General features: G+C 39.0%; 1 protein-coding gene across 1 annotated transcript in view; it reads left to right on the top strand.

The window, feature by feature from the left end:
* The window catches only part of LOC139691903 (orcokinin peptides type A-like), a 70,600-nt gene extending 50,941 nt beyond the window's left edge, over positions 1–19,659 (top strand). Inside the window, exons 2-3 of the mRNA XM_071589839.1 lie at positions 2,727–2,850; positions 17,969–19,659. Of these exons, the coding sequence (XP_071445940.1) occupies positions 2,727–2,850; positions 17,969–18,248 (404 nt within the window). The 3' untranslated portion in view covers positions 18,249–19,659. The remainder of the gene's footprint in view (positions 1–2,726; positions 2,851–17,968) is intronic.
* Positions 19,660–24,620: the final 4,961 nt, after the last annotated feature.

Genomic DNA, 24,620 nt, shown 5'->3' with positions numbered 1-24,620 from the left:
GGTAGAGGAAATCATGGAGGACGGTAAAGAGCTAAGTACTATCGAAGAAAAATGGGACTTGATCAAGAAAGGGTTGTCTAAAGCCGCAAAAGACACTATTGGAACCGTTAACGTTAAAAGGACTAGAAAACCATGGATGACGGATGAGAAGATTACAAATATGGATGAGCGGAGAAAATTGAAGAATGTGAATAAAGAATTAGGCAAAATGAAGTACAAAGAACTAAACAATAAATTGAAACGGGCAACAAAAAAAGCAAAAGAAACTTGGTGGAAGACGCAGTGCGAGGATATGGAAAGTCTGTAGAGGAAGCGTGAAATGGGTGCGCTGCATTGTAGGGTTAAATCTTTATCGGGAAGTAAGAAGGGATAGTCGATGATAGCAGTTAGAGATAAGGCGGGTAAGGAAATAGTCGACGCAGGAAAGATCCAAAAGAGATGGAAGGAATATATAGAATAACTGAATAGTAAAGAACTTAGACCAACAAAGTTAGGCATAGAAAAGGAACAAAACGTAGAGGAAGATAGCTTAGGTCCAGGCATAGGCGACGATGAGATAGAAAGGGCATTAAGGGGGATGAAGCTAAATAAGTCCGTGGGGGTGGATAACATTCCTGCGGAACTACTAAAATGTCTAGGAAAATTTGGGAGGAGGCTTTCACAAGGCGGAGGGAGTTGATGACAGGGACGTTGAGTAAGGATATTAAGAAATGACTCGTAAAAACTTTGATATGGAGCGTAGCTATGTACGTCGCGGAAACGTGGTCATTGAAGCAGGATGATAGACGTAGACTGGAGGCTTTTGAAATTTGGTTTGGAGAAGAATGGAGAAGGTGAAATGGACAGAGAAGAAAACAAATGAGGAAGTACTTGGTATGGTGGGCGAAGAGAGGGGTTTGTTGGGAGAAATCCTATGGAGGCAGGAAAAGTGGATGAAGGGGGTATTGGCCGGCAATGGGATGTTGAAGACTGTAATTGAGGGGAGAATGTTAGGCAAACGAGGAAAGGGAAGGAACAGGATATGGATGTTGGACGGGAAGAAGGGAGGCAGAAAGTACTCAGAGATGAAGAGGGACCTGATATAGAGTAGGATGCTGGATTTTGTGTTTTGTTAGGGGTCAAAAAATGTTTTATTTAGTAGCTTTGTCCATCCAAAAAACTACCTTAACCGGTAGATTACCTAATAAAATAAATAAATAAATAAATATATGTATACATTGTATGGAAAAACTCACACGAGCGTCACAATAATGGGCTGACACAATATAACACAAATAGGCTCTCACTTGAAGAAGGCCTCTGAGAGGGCCGAAAGCTCGAACAATTTATCGTGTGTGTGTCCTTTTAAATGTTGCTATTATACTCTATTTATGTTATATTGAGTCAGCCCATATATTTATATATATATATATATTGGATATATATATATATATATATATATATATATATATATATATATATATTGGATATATGTATATATATATATATATATGTATTTATTTATTTATATAATATATACACACACACATGCACACACAGACATATCGTCATAATTTAACTGGAACTAGATATGAACGTTTGAAATCAAAGGCACGAAATAGCATCCCATGAATTCCTTAATGAAGAACTCAATAGCTAATTAGAACGATATTCACGTCGATTCGAATCGTATTTACGATAACCATATTTGACTTAATTGGGTATGTAGTACTGCATGCATAAATTCTCCTGAACTGAATCGATCGGGAAGCACAATAGTAATTTCGCCCAGCGTGAAGTTTATGAATTTAAATGACTAATTATCACTTTATAAAGTTACTCAAAGTAAAATCGTCGCTTTAATATGAAACTGATAAATGTTGAGTGGATTTAAATACAATCAGCAGGCTCCCTGAAACTTGTTGGTCAATGGCAGGAGCCCTTCTGGGTACACCAAAGGCTTACTGCTTTCCTCTCCCCTCAGAAACAGTTGGTTCGCCTTTAACCCAATTAATGAAGGTGCCCCAAGTGCCGCGTACAGTTTAAACAGTCACACGACCCAAAAGACGCCTGTTTTACGGCACCTAAGTTCATTAATTTGTCTTCCACAGCACCTATTATGATGGGAGTGTCATCCATTAGTATTCCACCAAGCAATGCGTCTTAGATGCTCTCCACATTCCACGAATATATGAAGGGAAGAGCTCACACTTCAATCCAGACCAAGTTTTCTTCCACCACCTTCTCCTTGATATTTTCCCTCCTTTGATTAGCTAACAATATCTATTTCTGTCCTTTACTTTCTCAACTACCATCCCTCCTTCATTCATTTCATTTAATGCTAATCCTTGTCCCTAGATATCTTTCTTTCTCGCCTTCACCAGTGCCTCCTTATTTGACCCTCCGACATTCATTCTTGACCAGCTCATTCATCCCATCCTTCTGAAAACTCACTTCCGCAAATTGTGACAAAATAACGAACAGGAATGATTTTAAATGACAATGTTACAAAATGACACTCTGTGATATCCAGTTATGCATCAAAGATATAATTTAAGTAAAAAATTTTTTTATTCAATCATTCGAGAAGAACGCTTGCTTAAGGAAAAAAACTGCCTCCAATGTAAGCAATTGAGGCAATTCTCTCAAAGCCGTAAATAAAACTACTCTGCCATTGAATTAATGTAAGCTTTTTTTCTCTCTCCCTCTCATGCTTTGGCAAATATTTTTTTTTGCAAAATGATAAGGAGGTGGACATCTACTGAGAGACCTGGACCCATATGGTGATGATAGGATGCTGAGACAATCAAGAGGATTTGATTCTGTCGTTGGAACAACTTTTGGCGGATACAAGAGATTAGACCCACTGACGTGAGTATTCATACATTCTACATTCACATTTCACTCTGTATTTTCTTGTAATTTAATGTTCTGATGGGCAAGAGTGAGCATGACATCCGTTTTGAATTAACTCGTGCAATTATGAAAAATCGTTATGAACCATAAACACAGTAATCAACCCGAAGGTCGGTTTGGTAGGTGATGGTAGAGTTCACCCAGTACTAAGCCCTATACGGCGTGTGAAATTCACACATCAGGGTAGGGGGGCTAGTTCCTCTCCCTTTGCCGGTCATGGTTTCCCTGGAAGATCTTGTACCCGGAAAATCACACAGCTTGGGTGGAGCTAAGGGTGCCCAGAGAGGCGTATAAAGCATATTATTATTAAGCAACTTATAAAGAATAAGTATAAAAAATATTAAATACTATAAGCATTAAAACGATGAGCGCGGAAGTTTATAAAAAATAGGAAAATTAGGGCGAATAAATCAAAAGGGCCAGATGGTATTTCAATTGACTTGCTTATATTTGGTGGTAGTTTAGTTTCAAAAATTAAATAAATCATTTATTAAATGCTACCATTAACAATAACGCCCTGCCAAATGCTCGGAAGCAGGCATACGAGGATCCTCGTACAAAACACCAATGTTCAAAGGAGGAGATATGGCACTAGTTGATAATTATAGACTGGTAAGCTTGACGTCAGTTGTATGCAAGGTATTATAGAAGATAATTGCTGATTATCTCTGGAATTTGGGGGAGAGTGAGAATTGGTGGTACAGTCACCATCATGGTTTCAGAAAAAGGTACTCTCACGAAACTCAGGTATTAGGGTTCAGCCAAGAAATGCCCGACTCTATGGATGCTATATTAGTCACCCTGTCAAAAGTCTTCGACAAAGTTGACCACGATCACCTAATGCTTAAGATGGGCCAAATACCACTACACACTGATGGAAGCACAATCTCGTGGGTAAAAAATTTCATGAATGGTCGAAAACAAAGAGTCAAATTAAAAGTGAATTGTAAAAAACGAGGGTAACATGGAGAGTCGTCCAATCGGGGATCCCGCAAGGTAGCGTACTTGGCCCACTCTTGTTTTTGACTTTATTAATGATCTCCCGGAAAACATAAAATCTCAAATAAGACTTTTTGTGGACGACTGCATTATCTTCAGCAAAGGGGAAAATGACAGCGACCACGATACACTGCAAAGTGACGTTAGTAAAATGGTGGATTGGGTGACAAATAATAGGAGTGATATTAATGTTAGCAAATGCATATCCATCACTTTTAGTAACAAGGTAAATGGAAACAATAGGGACTAAAAATTCTCGGAAAATGTCATTGCTAGAAGTGATAGCTGTAAATACTTAAGTGCATATTTCACCTTAGATTTAGGGTGGAGGCTAAACGTGGAATACATTGTTAAGAAAGGTTTCAGTACTCTGCATTGGGTGATGAGAAATGTCAAAGGTTTCAGAAATAGAGCAACAAAGGAAAGGGCGTATAAGACCCTGGTAAGACTAATTTTAGAGTACTCACCACTAGTATGGGACCCATACCAAGAAGGACATATTACAAAACTGGAGTAGGTCCAAAGAGAGGCTGCCAGATATGAACTGGGGAAGCATAGGAGGATGGATAGTATGACTGAAATGTTGAAAACGCTGCGTTGGGAGTCTTTACGAAGCAGAAGAAAAATAAGCAGACTTTGTTGAATTTTCCGCCTTCTGCAGGGAGAGATATTTTGGGCAGAACTAAGGAAAGAGGCGGGAAAAACTCAAATTTTATATAGGGACAAATCATCACAAATTCAAGGTAAAATGCCGGGCACAAAGAACAGATTTTAAAAAATGCTCGTGTCTTAATGAAACAATTGTTGATTCGAACAGTTCACCAGCAAAACTATTCGAGCACTTTCTATACAGGGTAAATATTTTTGTGAAAATATGTACACAACTTAAATAATAGTTTGATTGATGCGTTGTGTAAATTGTATGAAACAGCTTAGTTTTGATTTTTTCTTGTTTATTGACAAACTGATGCAAAAGAGATGGAGCTTTTTTTTGTGCTGGAGATTGGTGTTTGGAAGTTTCCTTTTCGTGTATTTTTTTCTGAGTGATTTTATTCATTATCTTTTGTGATAATTATTGGATTTGAGATGTCATATTATTTTCCAATGAAAGTTTGATTGCAATACTTGGGACATGTGTGCCACCTGGCGTTGTTTATCTGCACATGTGCGTTTTAATAATAATAATAAAGTAGGCACAATAAAAATATGCCCTTCTGTTAATACTACAGCCCAGAACCTTAAAATACTCGTCCTATTGATAACCGGACATAAATCTCAATTCCCGTAATGCCTGTATAAAGAAAGGCCATTGCAGTCTCAATACGCCCAACCAATCTGAATAACACTCTGAGGCTACCAGTTACTGATATCACGTTAAGATGAAGTTTTACATTTAGAAAAGAGCAAACGCGTACCAAAATATTTATCAGACTTAAAGTGAGTCGACCCAATCATTGTGTCATATTCGTTACATAAATATACCGAGGCTCTTTAGTCTGTCGTCTATTTTATGATTGCATATAGTTCTGTGACCTGAATGCTTCGTTTGTAATCCATAAATATCAGAATTCCTGAATTAAAAATAATCTAAAATAAACGAGTCAATTATACTCGTATTCGCCATAAAACTCAATGCAAGTGAATCAGTTTTAAAATAATATAGCAAAATTAATATTTCATGCAGTCCTTTCATACTCACTAAGTGTACTTCCAATGCCTTCTCTTTCAATTGCACAAATGAGTTAGTATAGGAGCATACAGGCGACTACCTTGACTGATAATGAAATAGCGTCGAAATCAAGTGAAAGCGTGCTGTGGAATGTGTTTCAAGTCAAATGAGATGGTGCATGGATGAAAGGCGTTCCATTTTCAGCCGTGGAACTTCAGCCAAGACACGAATGAATTAAGAGAACAAAAAATGAAATGTTTGTATGGCGGAGAAATATTTTAAAATCATTCTTTCATGGATTCCGAACAGAATTAACAATGGTGAATTACATTAGCCTCAACGCAAAAATTAGAAACTGGACGTGATAACCCATAAAAAAAAGGGGAGGGAATTACTACCAAAACAATCTGTTTGAAGGACCGTCGAACGGCAGCTGCAAAAAAAAACTTTTTCCGAGTAGCGTTGCTTAATTTTCAGTATGTAATAATGGCCACATCAATATTCTAACTGTCAGAAAATGTCGCAAATCAAACGGAACCTCGACTGCATTTTAAATGCGTAGGCCAAAAATATAAGTCACGCGCAATGACGCTCATCCTTGTGCTGAGCAACGGGAGCTACTCGGGGTGTAACCTATTCGAAATAACGCCAAAACTATATTTTCATATTTTATCGTCCCGTAGGAGGGAGGAATGGCGCTCACATTGAAAAAGTTTCATTTAAGCACGATGCTACAAGAAATACTTCGAATGAAAGTTGTTTCTTAGACCTCGAATGAAATTTAACTCTCGAGGTTAAAGTAATACATCTCAATAAACCTTTTTGCACGAATTAATATGTAACTGAGAGGCATAATGGTTACGAAGAAGAGCCATCAGTCTCAAAACAAGCAAGACAATATGACATTGGGGTGTACAGGTCTTGCGATTGTAATTCGCTTATAGGCGATTCTCTCAATTTGTTTAGGTCCTTAATTTTTAATTCTATGAGCGCTTTCCCATGCCGGTATTTCCATAATTTACTCTACAGAAGTAAATCATATAAAACCGGCATGTTTCCACTTCCATTTCGATTACGCTCCGTCAGAGAGACAACAAATCCATTGTACGCGAGGAATTATGCACGGAGGGGAAAATATTTTTGGAGGGGATGTCAAACGGCAAATGACGTCAGAAAACATCATTCCGCGGAATATGAAGAGCCCCTTCATCAAGCATGAAAAGGTGGCCATACATGTGCATGGTTGGTAGGGCAACAGAAACATTGGTCAACACAAAGACCATCAAAATTTAAATTGTGCACATCGAGGTTATATCAACGCATGAGATGAACTTTTGCTAGGACCGGTTTGTCAATTTGCGCAAGTTATGTCTGCAAATTTAAAAAAAAAAAAATTCGCGGAAGTGTAAAAATCAAAACAGTTTTGTTTCAATCGAGGAAATGTCATTTTAACGTTTGCATTGATGCTCCCCTCGCTCGATATTCGAGTCGAAATAAAACTTAGGCGGTTCATTATTAACCTATAATACCAAAAAAGAACCACAGGAGAGGACACTCGGGAGAAGTTAGCCGGGTTATTCCTTCACGAGACGCCTCGCTTTGAACTGCCCCGTCCCCGTTTTGAGCGGACGAGAGAGAGACCTCTTCTTTCTTCAGAGAGTGAGCGCATTCATGCAGCAGAGTCGAGGAGCGTCTGTGGCGCCGGATTAAACTCGCGGAGGACGTCCCCTTCGGTCGTAAAAACCTCGGGAGGAGAGCAAACATTATCTATCCGGCGTAAAAACTCCCAGCGGAGCGACACTAACAGAGTAAACAGAATGGAACTGATCGAAAATGAACGTCTCTCGAGTCGAGGAAAGGGAAATTTAATCTTTCAATTGAAGCGAAATCGACACGTCCCCTCCCTCCCCCTGGTGAATAAAGACGGCAACTTGCCCCGCCCCCGGCCATCGTCTATTCTCTTATTTCACCGCAATAATTCAGTTTAACACAGTTATGTGCACAATTTATCAGTCCATAGAAGCACGTTCACTAGTTTTGCGGCATTTTCAGGGGTCTACGCTACGTGAAAACCCTGCTCTAAGTAAATCTTCCCGACATGCTCATCTATATAGAACGTACATAACTGAATAGCACATAATTATCTACCCATAAACATTAACCTGAAGTTTGGTCATTACTTATAATGAGAGGTGCTCATTAGTCTTGGGCAAAAACGAGCTCGAGGCCTTTGTCAAAACCGTTCTTATTCTATCAAGTTCATAGAGCGCGGAGATTCAAAGCTTTTCGGTGCTATGAGGTGCCTGTATATTAAAAAATAATTAGAACTAAACTTTTAGTTCACGTAGTTATTCAAGTGTATTTTATTGTCAATCGCAATTATTTCACTCAACAAACCAGCTCCAACGGAGCACCTCACCCGTCGTACCGCCTGTGGCGCACGGCCAATGGGCGGCGGCGCTTGGGTGCGGTAGGAGGACTTCGCGGCCCTTGGGGGGGAGAAAGGAAAAGGAGGGTGCCGAAGTCGAGGCGGAAGGGCACTGTTTTACTCCCTCCAGGCCGCTACAAAGGCGCTCTTCAACTGCCAAATTAAACGTATCAACTGCGCGAGAGATTTTGCACGTAGCGTCACAAGACGTGGGGGCACCATTAACTAACTTTTGATGATAAAACATCTGAAAACCGGCATTGAACACCAATGCTTTCGTCTCATCAAGGTAAATCAACAGTGCATTAACAACTTGGACGATCATGGAAGTATGTTTATTTTCTTCGTCAGTCCAAGCTTAAAGTAGGGTAATATAGCTGGAGGTGAGTAAATCTAAATCAGGAGTTATCACAATTTATAGGTGATATCCACACAACCTTCCCCGTTTATCGGACGGGCATTTTCCTCCCATTTTGCTTCAAAAGCGAATCCGGTATTTTCGTACTTAACAATTTTTCCAAGTAACCAATCGATAAATTCCAATGTGTTTTCCATTTCTCGATATTTGCAACAAGCCAAGAGTGAGTTAACAGTCAAGAGTGTTTCAAGACATTGAAGAACCGCTAACTGCAGTATGCCCACCAATTTTGACACCTAACAACTCAAGATCAATTTCAAAAACTACCCAACTCTTCATGGGCTATCAGTGGGCTTCCCTGCCTTAGTAAAATTAACAATCTAATACATCGAAACCGGGTCGTACAATTAAACTTAATCTTGTGGAAAATTGTTACTACCTTTTTTTATTATGCTCGAATTCCACCTCATAACACCCGAAACTATACAATTTGCTGAAACATATCCTTCAACTATGAGTGTAAACAAAACAAAATTGATGATAATTGCAATTTATTAATCACTATTCAAGGTAAGTAATTGTAATTAAATCAAAGCACAATCACTGACGATGTGAAATTTATTATTTTACATAAAATACCTAACTATTGATGCAATTCTGCTATCACAAGATGTTGTATAATATATTCGATGTTTCCTTTATCCATTATCGCTGAAGTAAAAAAGCAATGTATCTTTCAACCAAATTTTTTACTAGGCACGACTAGTTTCAACAGCATCATCCTCTGGTACTAGTTGTACCTATTAAAAAATTTGGTTGAAAGATATATCGTTTTTTACCTCAGCACAGTAATCAACCCGAAGGTCGGTTTAGTAGGTGATGGTAGATAGAGATCACCCAGTACTAAGCCCTATACGGCGTGTGAAAATTCACACTTCAGGGTAGGGGGGCCAGTTCCTTTCCCTGTGCCAGTTATGGTTTCCCAAGAAGACCTGGTACCCGAAAAATCACATTAGCTTGGGTGGAGCTGTAGGTGCCCAGATTGCCTTGCCCGGGAATCGAACCCGGGACCCTCCGGTCGACAGTCCAACGCTCTAACCACTGGACTACCGCGACCCTTTTTACCTCAGTGATGTCGAATAACGTTGATCCCTTCTTAACGATGATATCACTCAAATCTCCTTTGCCGTTCACTGTTTTTTAATACATCGAAACACGCGGATGATGGAATACGCATCGAAACCCGGCCGTGCTTTTAAACTAATCTACTGGAAAATTGTTACTATATTTTCTTTCTTTTTCTCGAATACCACCACATCACGCCCGAAACTACTCAATTTGCCTTGGTTTCAGGGTTTCAGGGTAATAAATTATTGAAGCAGATCTAGCGCGTAAGACATTAAAAACTCTAAAAAATCTGGGGTGAAACTTTTTGAATAAGACGTTCCCATGGATAAATACGGCACCTTAAAATCAGTACATTCGATAGTTCCTCGAAAATTACATCGCAAGCATACGGGTTGGTATTTGGAGCTGAAGGTATCTCGGCAGTTGAGGTCACATCGTCCCTTAAACTCAACCAGAAAAGAAAATTCTTTGGATGACGACACAGCCAGCTTGCCCATAGCAGGATTCCAAACCGCTGCCATTGGAGTTAGTGCCGTCTACGCACAACCAAGCCCACCAGCTTCAGGTGCTCACTTCGGCAAATATGTGCACATTGCCGTCCCGAGATATGACCGAACAATAGTGTGACTACGGAGTGCGTGGAGGGGGAATCTAAGGGGAGAAACGGGGGTCTTAACACACATAAATAAGCCGTTGGGCAATAAGGTAAGCTTACACAGGAAGGGAAGACATTAAATTTTGGCATCAAAAGCCTTAAAAATGCCATGTTTGTGGAATGCATTTCGTGTGCGTTTCCATCTTAAGGGCATGTGTAACCGATTTATAAACTTCTGGATGCAATTCAACCAATGCTACGCACAAAATCATACTTTTGAAGGTGAAATTAAAAGTTCCGCAACGATGCTTTGGTACCATCACTCGGACTTCTCAGTGAAAAGATTATTTAACGTTGGTCTGTAATTACATTTTTTTCTAAAATTCAGAGCGGATGAGTACGCATTTTGGATTCAATTTATCTTTCATATCACCACTCACACGTTTCCATGAGAACACAAAATAAAATCAGAGAAACATAAGCCTTTTACATGAGTGCGTGCGCTGCTGTGGGTGTAGTTTTCCATGTTGTTGTTTTTGCATAAGGTATTATTATCTTTTACGAGTGGTGACCTAACACCCCCCGCCACACGCCCTTGCGGCGGCTTGCGGGGTATTATGTAGATGTAGAAGCCAAGAACAGTGGCTGTTAGGACTCCTCCTCTCTCAGAACAAGGTGCGTTAGCAACAACTTGCAGTTCTCCACTCGTAATCCAGTCGTTTAAAACCACATCCATTGGCGCTTGAACACTCCCTGGCGAACGCTATTCCACTTGTCTTGAAGTATGAATGTACCCGTAGAGCACTCACCTCACGTCGATAATTCCCCCTCATATCCTTGGGTAAGCACACAATTACAGTCCAGGTACACCCGGGCGCCGAATACTTGGGATTCAAAGGCGCCTGCGCGACACGTCCTTCAATCGTGGGAGCCCGGAGCGATATGCAACGAGAAATGGACAGTTTTACATTTTGTCTCGCACTAAGCATGGGAAATCTCCAAAGCACCTTTATCCTCTGTAAATACTGCAATCACCTATATATCTCCAATCACTATCATTCAGCGGATTTGGGGGGGGGGCAAAAGATGTATTTATCCAGTGGTAGTAGTAGTAGTTTTTAGGGGAGGCGACCGACAGCTAAGGTCATTTGCGTCATAGGGGATGGACAGGAAAGGATGAAGGGTGGGGAGAAACCCGGCGTCGGCATTAGCCTACTCTTTACGAAAGGCGCCAAGGGGTTCGCAGCTTAACGTCCCATCCGACGGACGGCGTACTCACTCAAAGTGCCATCCACAAAGCACCTCAAGTAGGGATCGAGATACCTCTGAAAAATATTCAACACCCCCAGGATTTGAACCCGCGCCCTCAGGGTGGGAAGCCAGTGCGTTAGCCCCCGCATCATCTCGATCCCTTATCCAGTGGTATGTTTGAATCTTAATACATATTACTCCCCAAATGTCGTCCCCCTTTCTAATTGCGCTGCATTTCTAGATACGAGGTCGCATGGGCCGATATGGACGATATAACCCGGTGGAGGACCCGAGAGGAATTTACGCACCTTCTGAAATGGTATACGACGATTCCCCAACCCTCTTCCAATCCCGACTTGGCACCAGCAGACTATTCCTCATTCCCAAAAGTGAAATCCTCCTTCTAGGGACGTATAAATATTATCACCGACAGACACCAGTAGGGTAAACATAATTTTGTGATGGCGGTTTATCTTTGTCTGCAGCACAGAGGGTAAGAAACGTCCCGACTCGCGTCAAGGAGCGTCAGAAGTACGTCGCTCAAATATTCTCACTCTTTTTTAAACATTTATTAGACTCTCCCTACCATAGGATATACGAATATATTATTTAAGATACTCCAACAACATTTTTTTAGCGGGCGCAAAAGGAGAGAATGTAAATTAAAACAAATACGAATATGTCAGTAATATGATTTCTTGTTACCATATGCTCTTTGAATCACTTAACTGCACCCTACTATTTTTCACCGAGGTATATCACCCCAAGGCTAATTACCTTTGCACCTAATGGCCTCCTGATTGGGCTAAACCAGGATTAGTTTAATCTACCTGCGTATCAACCGTCTTTCTACTCCTTCTCTCTTCTAAAACAACCAACCCCGTGGGATTCCCACAGTATTTAAAGGGAAGCCGAGTCGACCATCACAGATGCATTACTCTCCAAACCTTTGTGGTCACTTCTATCGTAAATCAAAGGGACTGGTTTTCCCAGCGCGTGTCCTCGCCCCCGCGTTCAGTCCACCTCCTGCCTCCCTCCACCTCTCTGCGCAGTCAATCCCCTTCATCGACACTAAGGGCCCCTCCACCCCCCGAAGCAAAGACCTTACATCCCAATCCTTGATTAATCACATTTTAGAACACATGTTCCAATTAGGAGCCAAGTGGTGCATAATTACCGTTATATCATTCACAGAATTCGTGCCATCAAAGCTACGTCAAATTAGGATGTCCTTCTTTTCAGGAATAAATCATTGACTACAATTGTACTCTATTCATATACCAAAATTTGAACATTCTTTTGGAATAAAAGGAGGCAACGAGTGAAAAAACACTGTCGCCACAATGACACCAGTCAGTGCGTGGCGTCGACATTTCTCCATGGTTGCACTCGTTCTTCCGGTGAAACGTTAATGTATCATGGATTCCCGCCCTCAAGAGCTCCCTCATTGGACAAATTCAAAATTTTCCCATCCCCATTTTTTCAACATTGATTTATCGTAGATGTCCTTGCATATTTGATAAAAGCAACCAAGCTAATACAATTTTACATGTAAAACAAGGAAGCTGTTGAGTGTGTGGATTTATATATATATATATATATATATATATATATATATATATATATATATATATATATATATATATATATAATACACAGTAAAAGGCAATATAGAAACACAAAAACAGAAGAACACTCACACGTTATTTCTTGATATTTCGACGGAAACAATCCGCCTTCATCTGAAGATATAGAAGTAATGACTGCTGGAATTGTTGAGGTGAGGGGTGCGAGAGAAAGGGAAGGGGGCCAGGGGAAGGGGAGGACGGGAGGCGAAGGAGGGGTGAGAGGAATGGTTGGGGAGAGGAAAGGGAGAGGAAGGGGGTAGAATTGAAACAAAAACGGAAAATAGAACAACATGCTCACCGCAACTATTGCAATATACGAGACCCAGGTTTCAACCTACAAAGTATTGTTCAAGACCTGAGAACAACTTTAGCTGCATGGGATATCAAACTTATTGTCCTGTAGTCCTCACATGATGTAGCCTTTACCTTTTTCGGAATAGGAACTAAAACTGATCCCACAAAGTCTTCCGGTCAGATTCCTTCCTCATATATACTACGAGTCAGCCCATATAGCCTCTTCCTCCCACATTTGCCTAAATATTTCAATAGTTCTGCGGAAATGTTATCCACCCCCACGGCCTTATATATTTTCATCTCCCTCAATGCCCTTTCTATCTCATCGTCTAGTATGCCTGGACCTAAGCTATCTTCCTCTACGTCATGTTCCTTTTCTATGTCTAACTTTGTCGGTCTAAGTTCTTTACGATACAGTTCTTCTATACTTATATTCCTTCCATCTCTCTTGGATCTTTCCTGAGTCAACTATTATCTTACCCGTCTTATCTCTAACTGTTATCATAGATCATCCTTTCTTACTTCCCGATAAAGATTTAACCTTGCTGTACAGCGCACCAATTTCATCCTTCTCCTCCAAACTTTCCATATCCTCGCACTGCGCCATGCTTCTTTTGCTTAATTTGTCGCCCGCCTAAAAAAATATATATATATATATATAATTGTGTGTGTATATCGTCGGACAATTCTCATCAGTGTATATATATATATATATATATATATATATATATATATATATATATATATATATATATATACACTGATGAGAATGGTCCGAATTGTCACTTAGTGGAAGCGATGCATATCGGAGAAGTGAATACTTTGTTCTTCCGCATGAGTTTTGGTGTGCGTGGCCTTTGTTTCGACTTGCAGGATCTTGATCACGACTTTGTAAGTTGAAACCTGGGTCTCGGATGTTGCAACAGTTGTGCCCTCTCACTCCTTCCCTATCTCCGCTCCCCTCTAGCCCCTCCTCTCCCTTTCCTCTCCCCCAACCATTCCTCTCGCCACTCCTCCGCCTCCCGTTCTCCCCTTCCCCTGGCCCCCTTCCCTTTCTCTCGCACCCCTCGCCTCTCCTATTCCAGCAGTCATTACATCTATCTCTTCCGATAAAGACGGAGTTGTATATCGTCGAAATGATCAAGAAATAACGTGTGAGTGATCTTTTTATGTGCTCTTATATTATTTTTTGCTGTCAAAGCTATATATATATATATATATATATATATATATATATATATATATATATATATATATATATATATATATATATATATATATATACATACATACATACTGTATATACACACACGTATACAGGTATATACATACATGTAAGCGGGTCGCGGTAGTCCAGGGGGGTAGAGGGTTGAACTGCTGACCGAGCGCTGGACGGGTTCGATTCCCGGACAAGGCTCTCTGAGTACCTACAGTTCCACCCTAGCTACGTGATTTTTCGGCTACCAGATATTCCTGGGGAACCATAACCGTCACAGGGAAAGGAACTGGCCTCCCTACCCTGATGTGTGAATTCACACGCCGTTTGGCGTAGAAGCCTATGTGTCTACATCCCCTTTACTGATTCAAACGTTAATTGATGCGTGAGGTGCCAAAAATATTATTTTTTTGTTGATGAATACCCCACCACACTTTTATGAACCTGAGTCAACCCTTCTCTCCTGTCTCAGGTTTCTAAATCCATAATTAAGAACATATATTTTTCAACAGTATTGCTACTTTGCGTGGGCTCTCACCACCCCTTTATTAACGTTTCGCCCGCGACCGAAAGTGAGTGGCAATCGCCAATTTTAAGCCCACTCTCCATTCGCACGGTCGGCAAAAGCCAACAGTTCTTGCTAATTTTAAGTCCCCCTCCTTGGAGACACTCACGAGAGAAAAACATTTCCAGTTCACGAAACACTCAATAATAGCACGAACGATCGTTCGGCGCGCCCAGAGTCCTGCTTAAATCGCGTCAAAGCTCTTTGCTGCCGTTCCAATTGCCGCATCAACGGACTTCCAAGCTGTCGCGACGCCACCCTGGAGCGAGATTGAAGCACCAAACAGCGCAGATAGTCTTGACAAGCACGGACGCCGAGGCGAATGGGATGCGTGCACCAATCGAGGCCCCGAAGCGAGGATGTAGACGCGGAACGGCAATTTGATTCACTGGCGCTTCAAAGCAAGCTTGAGGAGAGAACTGGAGCGCACCATTGGCGCTGCACAATTACAGCAGCCACGGGGATGTGGGTCACGGGAGGAAAGAAGACGATGCTACATTAACGAGGTCCCAGATCTATTGAACTATTTCACTAGCAACGTAGACGAAATGTGCCAAGACCCTCAACACATCGTACAAGTCATACATCAACAAAATAGGAGGGGGCGGCAGTCGATCCCTGCAACCCACGCAGTATTTATCTTCCTCATGACTCACGGTCAAATTATGAGCAGGAAAAAAATTACACATCTCAATTTTTCAATCTTCTAAATACTTTCCCCGCACATTTCCGAAGCCAAGGTCCAAACATCCTCTGCTACACATTCTGGCGATTTAATGTGATAAATGACTCGGTCGATAGGATTGATTGATTCCAAAACTAAGGTTTCGGACTGAGAATCAACTTTATGTGCCACCCCGTCACGTCTATAAACATTACATTGATTTAAAATCAGACATATCATGCCATTAACTTCATAGATGGTACACGTAACTTGCGCATTATTCGCTGCCACCTATTAAGTTCTCATTAGCCGACAGAGTCTATCACCTATTAACAACTCACTAATGAGAATATTTTCTGTCTCTCTTACAATAGGAACCAATTGTGATTACTTTCATGCTATTTTAATGCAGTACGATTGAAAAGTTATGCAAAAAGCTTACGCCTGTAAAAACCGAAAATCTAATTGAGAATTGGCTGTACCTCCCTAAGGTCATCAATTGCTTGTTTTTTCTCCACTTAATGCTTATGCAAAATACAGCTCATTGTAATGCCAGAGGGTTCATTTCAACTGTCGCTTGTGGAGAGAACGATGTTTTAGGAGAGACATCGCAGAGTACATCACTTGACATCTACTCCTTACTTCTACCATGAAAACCAGAATTTAATTATCGTCCACATATTTCGAGTTTATAGTCATAGTTTTTACTTTGTACCATAAATAGCATGCACTTGCATACTGCTAATATGACAGAGATGCATATGATTTAAACGAAAAATCTTGAATTCAGGGTAACAGGGAATTGCCCAACCCTGAATGATACCTCTATTTCATGTCCACCATGATAGAGGTTAAGTTTGAAAATGATTTTTCATTACATTAGGTATCCACAGAAGTGTAGAAAATAAGATACCAAGCAGCATTCATGACAATAATGTCAAATTATCCTTTTAATGCAATGATACAACTAGGATTTTAATCTTATCGAAGATCAATAAGATGCTAATAAATTGAATCATTTGATATTTGCACACTTTAAAAGGTGGACCTAGCTAGAAGCTAGTTTAACTTCTATGAAATAACAATCACAGCAAAATCAGCATCAATGTTGCCATTTTGTCATTTCTTAAGTAACGATTTACCTGTGTACAATGCTACGTCAACTCTAAAAACATTAGCATATGAGGAATCCTCATTTCATAGTCTCTTCTACTATTACCTCTGTGAACTGGATTCACAGAACAGAACTTTAACAAAGTCTCATGAAATAAATAAACAATCTTGTGAATGAGGGAATGCTATTACCTTGGTAAATGTAGATATGATACAAAGAAAATAGAATTGTAGTTACCTTGCCAGGAAAATTAAGAAGGTACACAACTAAAGATAGCTCCAAAATATATTATAGTTACATGAGAAACGACAAACATTAAATGAAATCTCGAAATTAATGAATGAATGAAATATATTATGAATTCAAATAATCTGAATTGGAGATCACAAATTAAATAATTTAATGAGTAAATAGGAGAAAAATTGGCTCAATCAGGATAGGAAGCCCAGCCTTTATCAATAACTTATCCAGTTTCGGAACTGGAAAACGGCAGTCATGAAGAAAGATTGTGAAAGCAAATAAATATTAATTAGGCGCAACTACTAGATGCAGATTAGAAAAATAAGCACATTCGCAAACACTTTACGACGACTCATTTCTGCACCATCCACACACAAGTATTCCAGTCAAACAAGTGGTAGCAGTGGCTTCTTATGAGAGGCGACCTACTGCTGAGGTCATTTGCGCGATTAGGGATTGATGGGAAAGGAGGAAGGGTGGGGAGAAACCTGGCGTTGGCATTGGCCTCCTCTTAATGAAAGGCGCCAAGAGGTCAAATAGTTTAACATCCCATCTGACGGACGGCATGCTTACTAAAAGTGCTCTCCACAAAGCACTGCAAGTAGGGATTGGTATACCACTGACTAATATCTGCCATCTCAAGGATTTGAACCTGGGTTTCGATGGCGGCCTCATTCAACCAACTATAATAACTGCAGTCAAATCTGAATTAGGTATAACTCTCGTTAGTAAGATTTTTGATTACCTATTAAAAGTGGATTTCTATCATCTTTTACTTTCCTTCCAGGAAAAATGGAAATATGCTCTCACTGTCCATTTCTTTTATTATCTAGTTACAAATTTGAAAGACAACAAAGAAATGATGATTGGCTTTATATTTGGTTACCACTTGCATTTCATTGTGTGTTCTTCTTTCTTCCACAGTGGTACTTCATTCGGGGGACAGAAACGGAACAATGGTCGCCTTTCAAATGCTATTACCGAGCTTCTAAAGAGGAACTTTGATGAAATAGATCGTTCCGGATTCGACAGTTTTGTCAAGAGGAACAATTTCGATGAGATCGATCGCTATGGCTTTGACGGTTTCGTCCGAAAAAGGAGGTCTGATGCCCACGAACCCTCCCAGTCCTCTTTGGTCTCCAGTGCAAACAATCCAAGGGATGCTGAGACTGTTCTTTCAGATAACGGACTCGACCAGCACTAGATCAAACAAGCAGATCATCCTGTTCCAATTTCACCATTTCCTCAGCCCCTCCAACCATCTTTCACGGGTGCTCCATTATTTTCCCACACAATTAGCTTTTCCCCTTTCACTCCTTTTCTACCTTAAACCTACTTTCTCAAATATCCAGTTGGCCTCATTAATTTTTTCCTTCACATTGCTTCTCATTTTCATTGAGATTACAGTCAACCCTTTCAATTCAAAGGCTTTGTTATCCTAATGAATCGAATTCCTTCTCGGGTTGTTAACTTGAATCACAATGTTAGTTAAGACTTCTTTTCGTGTCAAAATGACATTGTTTGGTTTTCATGATTAATTAATTGGTTGGAATTTTTCTTCCTGCATCTAAGAAGAAGCATGTAACAGTACTGTGTGAAAACCTTCAAAGAGCATCTCAAAATCTTAAAGTAGGATTGTTTCCTTTCATTTCTGGAAAAATAAAAAAAAAATGAACAGCATTAAGTTTCAAATTAAAGTTCTTTGTGTGCGGGGAAATTGTGGGCCAGACCTTTCCCTCGAGCAACCTGTTTGTTTTTTTTTTGTAGGAAGAGTACAAAAAATGTGGTTGTTTTGTAGAATGTACTCCCCTCCCATATCTTACATGTACCTAATAGTTATAGTGGATGTATGTCAGGCAATTCAAAACTTGTTTCATTGTCTGCTCCTAAGATATGTCACCCTTTGGCTCATTGTGAATCCATGTACATGTTCTGTAAATTTCTCTGATGATGTCATTATTTCTGGATTTTGATTGCCATTGTTTTCCAGGCTAAGGTTAATTTTTCCCATTATTTGAATCCCAGAATCTACATATGCATTTATGTAAGAAACATTCGCCAAACTTTTAGAATACATTTCAATTGTTTCATATTCCACAAACCTATGCTTAATGTTTTTCAAAAGTCCTTGTCATAATCATGGATATATATAAACCATCTTAGTTACTTATCATATGTAAGTTTCAACAGAAAACCTAACATTTTAAAATAAAATTAAAGAAATCTTTTGAAATGAATGAATATGGCTGCGTTCACAATGAATACTTCATATATCACCCAATATTAATGAGAAATTACTGAGCAGTAAATTTTGGTTAACTCAAACAAATTTTATTTATTTATTTGAAATTGGCTCTAGAATGAATACCATTATATCCTGGAGTTTTTCTTGCAGTGCGGGTGTCATGTATGATTAAGTGTGCCCAGATTACATATATGTAAGAAGGTACCTTACTCTAAAGATGGGTATGATCATCAATCTACATGAACATGGATACGTAATGACTCCAATATTAGTAAGTCCAATTATCAATCCTTAAGGAGTAGTACACTCCTTGGAGAAAAATTGTGGTAATTGATTCCTACCATGGAAGCAATAAAAATTCCTTACTTGATGTGAACATCTTTTTCAACTTCTCATAGAGTGATTACTACCACAAATATGGACAATGGGATAGGTAAGTGTCTGGCAATTAGTAAAAAACTGAATTTAATTATTTAGGGCAATTTTCACACAGCTGTATCCTTTTCATTTAACCTAAACTTAAGACTACAGACAACAAAATTGATGCATCTTTGGATTCACAATTGCCGGTAACTTTCTACTAATTGATTTTATATTTTCAAAATGAGTTAGATACAGATTGTATATAACTATTGTACAATCAATTAAGCTTAAACTGATACTGTAGATAACATAAATTTTAAAGGTCATTAATACCTAAATCTGTCCATATGAATAGCCTATTATTATTTTGATTGTCAATGGCATGCCATTAAGAAATAGTTGACTGGCACCCAAGGCCCTCTTGGTTAACAAATCTTACTAACAACAAAATGGAAATAATTTCTGTGTTTTGCAAGGTGGCAATGTACTCCTTTAGGGCACAGCTCAATAAAATGTTTCACTCAGCATGTAGCAAGTACCCATGTAGTGGCCCCAATTTATGCCTACAAGATTTTTCCATTTGGCTTCCTATTTTTGCAATTGCCATCCACTTCTTGTAACTTAAATATAGGTAAATTTGTTAAGGTTTCAGTCAGCCAAGTGGTTGCAAGCATAGCTGAGTGCATTGGGAATCCAGTGTGACATTAAAGGGATGAGAATAAATGTAAACCAAACTAAGTTTATGCAGTTTTCGAGAAAGCAAAAAGCTAAATTAAATATTAAAATAAGAATTTATAAATCAGAGCCAGTGAAAGTTAATAAGGAGATGAGAGAAAGAATTGTGTTAGGAAAAGAAGCAGTCATAAGGAGGAAATTGATGGGATGCTTAGCAAGGATGGTCAGAAGGGGCTCGTCAGAATGGCTTGTGGGCATGGTGATAGAGGAGAAGGGATTGCTTGGAGACATATAATGGGAGTTGGAAAGATGGATGCAAAGCATTTCGATTGGTAATGGGAGTATTGAAGAATGTGATAGAGGGGAGAATATTGGATAAGCAAGAATGAGGTAGGAATGAGATAAGGATGTTGGAAGGAATGAAGTAAGTTTTGATTCATTGATCACAAGTTGAAATATTAATGATTATGTATGAGGGCTGATCAATAAAGACAGCGGGTTTTATTCACACAATAAATTGCAAAAAAGATTTTTTGTTGTAATCCTAGCTTAATGTGTACAGCATGTGTGGGGTTAAGTTTCATTGATTTGACTCCTGTATTGTTGCAGTGGCAACCATTAAGAGTTGAAATGTTCACTTTGCCAATGGCAACAATGGAGTCAACTCATTATGACTGATATGATTGACATTTTGCTTTTACCTGGACGAATCGGCAGCCAAAGGCCATGTAGTAGTACTAAAGGAGGCTTATGATTCAACCCGACAGGACGAGAAAAAGGTTCAAAACGTTAGAAGGGAGAAGCTACAACAACTTTCAAAGGAAGGTGGATCCAGAGTTCCAGTATGTGTTTTGGAATTCATTCATTCACCAAATGGTGTTAAGGGGGCTATCGCAAATATTGAATATTTCATTGGGTGCCATACACAAGTTGATAACCGAAAAACTGCACATGAGACATGTTTGTGCGCAGTGGGTTCAGAGCAGGACATTTATAAATGCAGCTTTGTTCACAGTTTAAGTTGATGTTAGAGGAAGATTAGGTGGTTTTTCAAGGGCCATCACTGCAGATAAAATATGATTAGATGATTTTGATCCTGAGGGCAAACTAAATCTGTGTGGGATGATTTCTGAAGCCAACAACACAAAACATGCTACAAGATGGCCTCCACTGGAAAAAATATAAAGCGGGAGATGAAGATTGGAAACATAGATATTTAAGGGCAGAAGAAGATGAGATGGAAGGGTAGCTGGGACGACTGAATTAAGAGTTATTGAGTAATATGCAGTGGGAGGGAAGAAAGATGGTAAGATATTGTGATAATATTGAACAAAAAGATGAGAAGAAGTGCGGTTCGCAAAAAGCAGGTGAGTGATAGATTATTATTATTAGAAATGACAGCTGAAACAATGAACCTGGTCTATATCAGTACTACGTACAAATAGCAGCCTTGGAGAGGAACAAATATGATCCATTAGAGTAAATATTGAAGGTATTTATGAAAATAAACATGGAAATCGCCCAGGGATTCAGAAAGATATTAGTTAAGACTATGCATGTATATGGCTAGGTACAGATTTAGAAACAGCATTATTGATTCAGTTTCCTGGGGGCAGCTGCAGATTCATATCATAATTTAGTACTAATGAAGTGTACGATCAGGTTAAAGGGAATATAACAACTGAGGAAATGAGATATAAAACCATTTAAGGAAGTCAAAAAAGAGGAGTATTGGCAGGCTTTAGAGAATATCATGACTAAGGAAAGGGAGCAGGGTACAACATGAAAAATTGAAGGCACATCAGAAAAGGGATAGAAAAACTACAAATGAATCTATAGAAGTTAATTGGAAAAGTAAATTGAAAAATAAAATCATGAATGGCATACGAAATTAATAGTAAGACAGTCAACAGAAGGAAATAGATTCAATTCAATTTATTCATTCACCATAAGCATAGAATTATGCATGGCTTTGTCAATATATGTTTTACACTTCATAACAATAAAAGGCGTTATGCAAAATATCAAAACAATATGAAAAATATAAATACATACAATTTTCTTGGGATTAACACATTCCAATTATACATTTAAAATGGTATGCATTAGAAAATCATCTACACTATAGAATAATTTACATGAAAGTAGTTTTTTCACGGCACACTTGAATTTAAAGAAACTTTTGATATTTTTAATATAAGCAGGCAATTTATTGTACATAAGTACTCCCTGATGATCTATCCCTTTAATCGTTTTATTTACTCTGTGCTGATGAAATAAAAAACAGAGAGAGAGAGAAGGGTATTTGAAGAGTTGAATATAAAACTCAGGAGTGAAACAAATAGAGCAAAAAAAATATGGTAGAATACACATTGCTAGGATATGAAGAGTTTACAAAGGAAATGTTAAATGGATGTATAGAATAGGAAGATGAAAGAATTGTCAGGAAGGGGAGAAAATCCAGGCAAATACTAAAAGATAAGTCAAGAAAATTATTAATAAAACCAGGAAAGTTTCAAGAGAGATGGAGGGAACACATACATAGAAGGGCATGTGGCAAAGACAAGGCCAGCAAGCTTGAACATGGAAGGAGAATGTGACATTGATGTGGATAGCTTAAATCCAGACATACTTGATGGCAAGATAAAAAGGGTATTGAGAGAATTGAAATTTAATAAGGTCTTGGAGTAGATAAGATTCCTAAGGAACTACTTTAGGTCTAGGAAAATGTAACAGGAAGAGTTTCTACAACCAATTCAAAGTAGTAATGGGAGGAGTTTGGTCTGAAGATTTCGTCAGATCAGTGCTAGTTCCCTCGGCAAAAAAAGGAAAGGCAGTCATATGTAAGTTCTATGGAATAAGGAATTCGATTTTGCACAAGCTCTGAAGCATTACTCAGAGTTACCAATAGGAGGATGGAAATCAGGGCAAAGAATCACTTGGGAGATGATCAGTGTGGGTTCAGCAAGGAGAGAGGCACACATGACGCAATTGCAGTAATGATGTTATTAACAGAGAGGACGATAGAATACAATCAGGATGCAGTTGTGTTCCGAAAATTTCAAGAAGGCATTCGATTGAGTGAAATGAGAAGAATTCATGAATGGACTGCAGAAAATACAAATAGACTGAAAGAATAAGAGACTTATCTACAACCCTTACATGTATTAGACTGCCAGAGTATGAGTGGTGGATGGAATCAGGCATTATGGGGTGTTAGGAAGAGGGGTGAAACAGGAGAGACCATGGCCACCTAAAGCTTTTCAACGTTCATATATGTAAAGGAAATGGTAAAAGAGGCATGGGAAGAACAGGGGATAGGAATAAGATTTTATTGATTGGTGAACAACCCATAAAATCACATTTGCAGATGATAAAGCCTTTCTTTGCCAATCATCTAGTTTTTTTGCATACTTGCTTACATAATACCCTGCAAGCCACCACTATGGGGTGTGGCAGGGGGTGATTACACTTCAACTACTTTTGACCCAAAATAGTTTTCCTGAACCTCTCTGATATACAACCACAATGCTTTCAGATTCTTTCTCAAATTTTCCGCTAATCATTTTCTTATGAATACACTTAATGCATTCCGAACTTCCTTCTAGGCATTTGATCTAAATATCTTACAATCATTTTATTAACATAGTACCCCGCAAACTATTACCAGGGCTTGTGACAAGGAGCGACCAGGCAACAGGCTACCCCTGACACAAGAAGCCCCTCCTCACAATGACACTCTGAACCCCCTTCCTTCATGGCATCCTAAATCCATCTGTCATAACTCTGGCTTAGTGTATTCAAAATTCAGTTCAATAGGTATGCAATAGGAAAAGTAAGAGAAAAGCTAAGTTAAGCATTAAAATAAAATTTCATAAACTTGAGCAAGTTCAATCCTTTTCTGGGTTACACATGCATTCCCTTCAAATTTGGACCAGAGAGAGAATATTTCAGACTGGCCGTGCACTGCATTTAGTTATCCCCAGGCTTGATGCAACCCATTTCCCTTATTTCAACAGTTCTCATTACAAAATAAATGCAGTACTTTTGGATGCTAATGAATGTCAAACAAAATAATAATAATTGACAAGAAAGTTTATTCCAGAAAATGATCTCTGGCTAAGAAATCTACTTTATCTCTCCCAAAATTGGTTCTTGAATCAGGCCACCAGACATTTCAATTTTGCATGGAAAATTTCAAATTTTCTGGACTGCAATTAGCCTAAGTATTGAATAATGACAAAATACTTTCCTTGATTCTAATAAATGTTTCAAAAAATTGTAGGTCCATCA

Source organism: Hetaerina americana, unplaced genomic scaffold (genome assembly GCF_022747635.1).
Source record: "Hetaerina americana unplaced genomic scaffold, ioHetAmer1.1.p SCAF_4, whole genome shotgun sequence".
NCBI classification, from domain to species: domain Eukaryota; kingdom Metazoa; phylum Arthropoda; class Insecta; order Odonata; family Calopterygidae; genus Hetaerina; species Hetaerina americana.
Note: the sequence above shows the minus strand (reverse complement) of the source record. Positions and strands in the feature narration are given on the sequence as shown.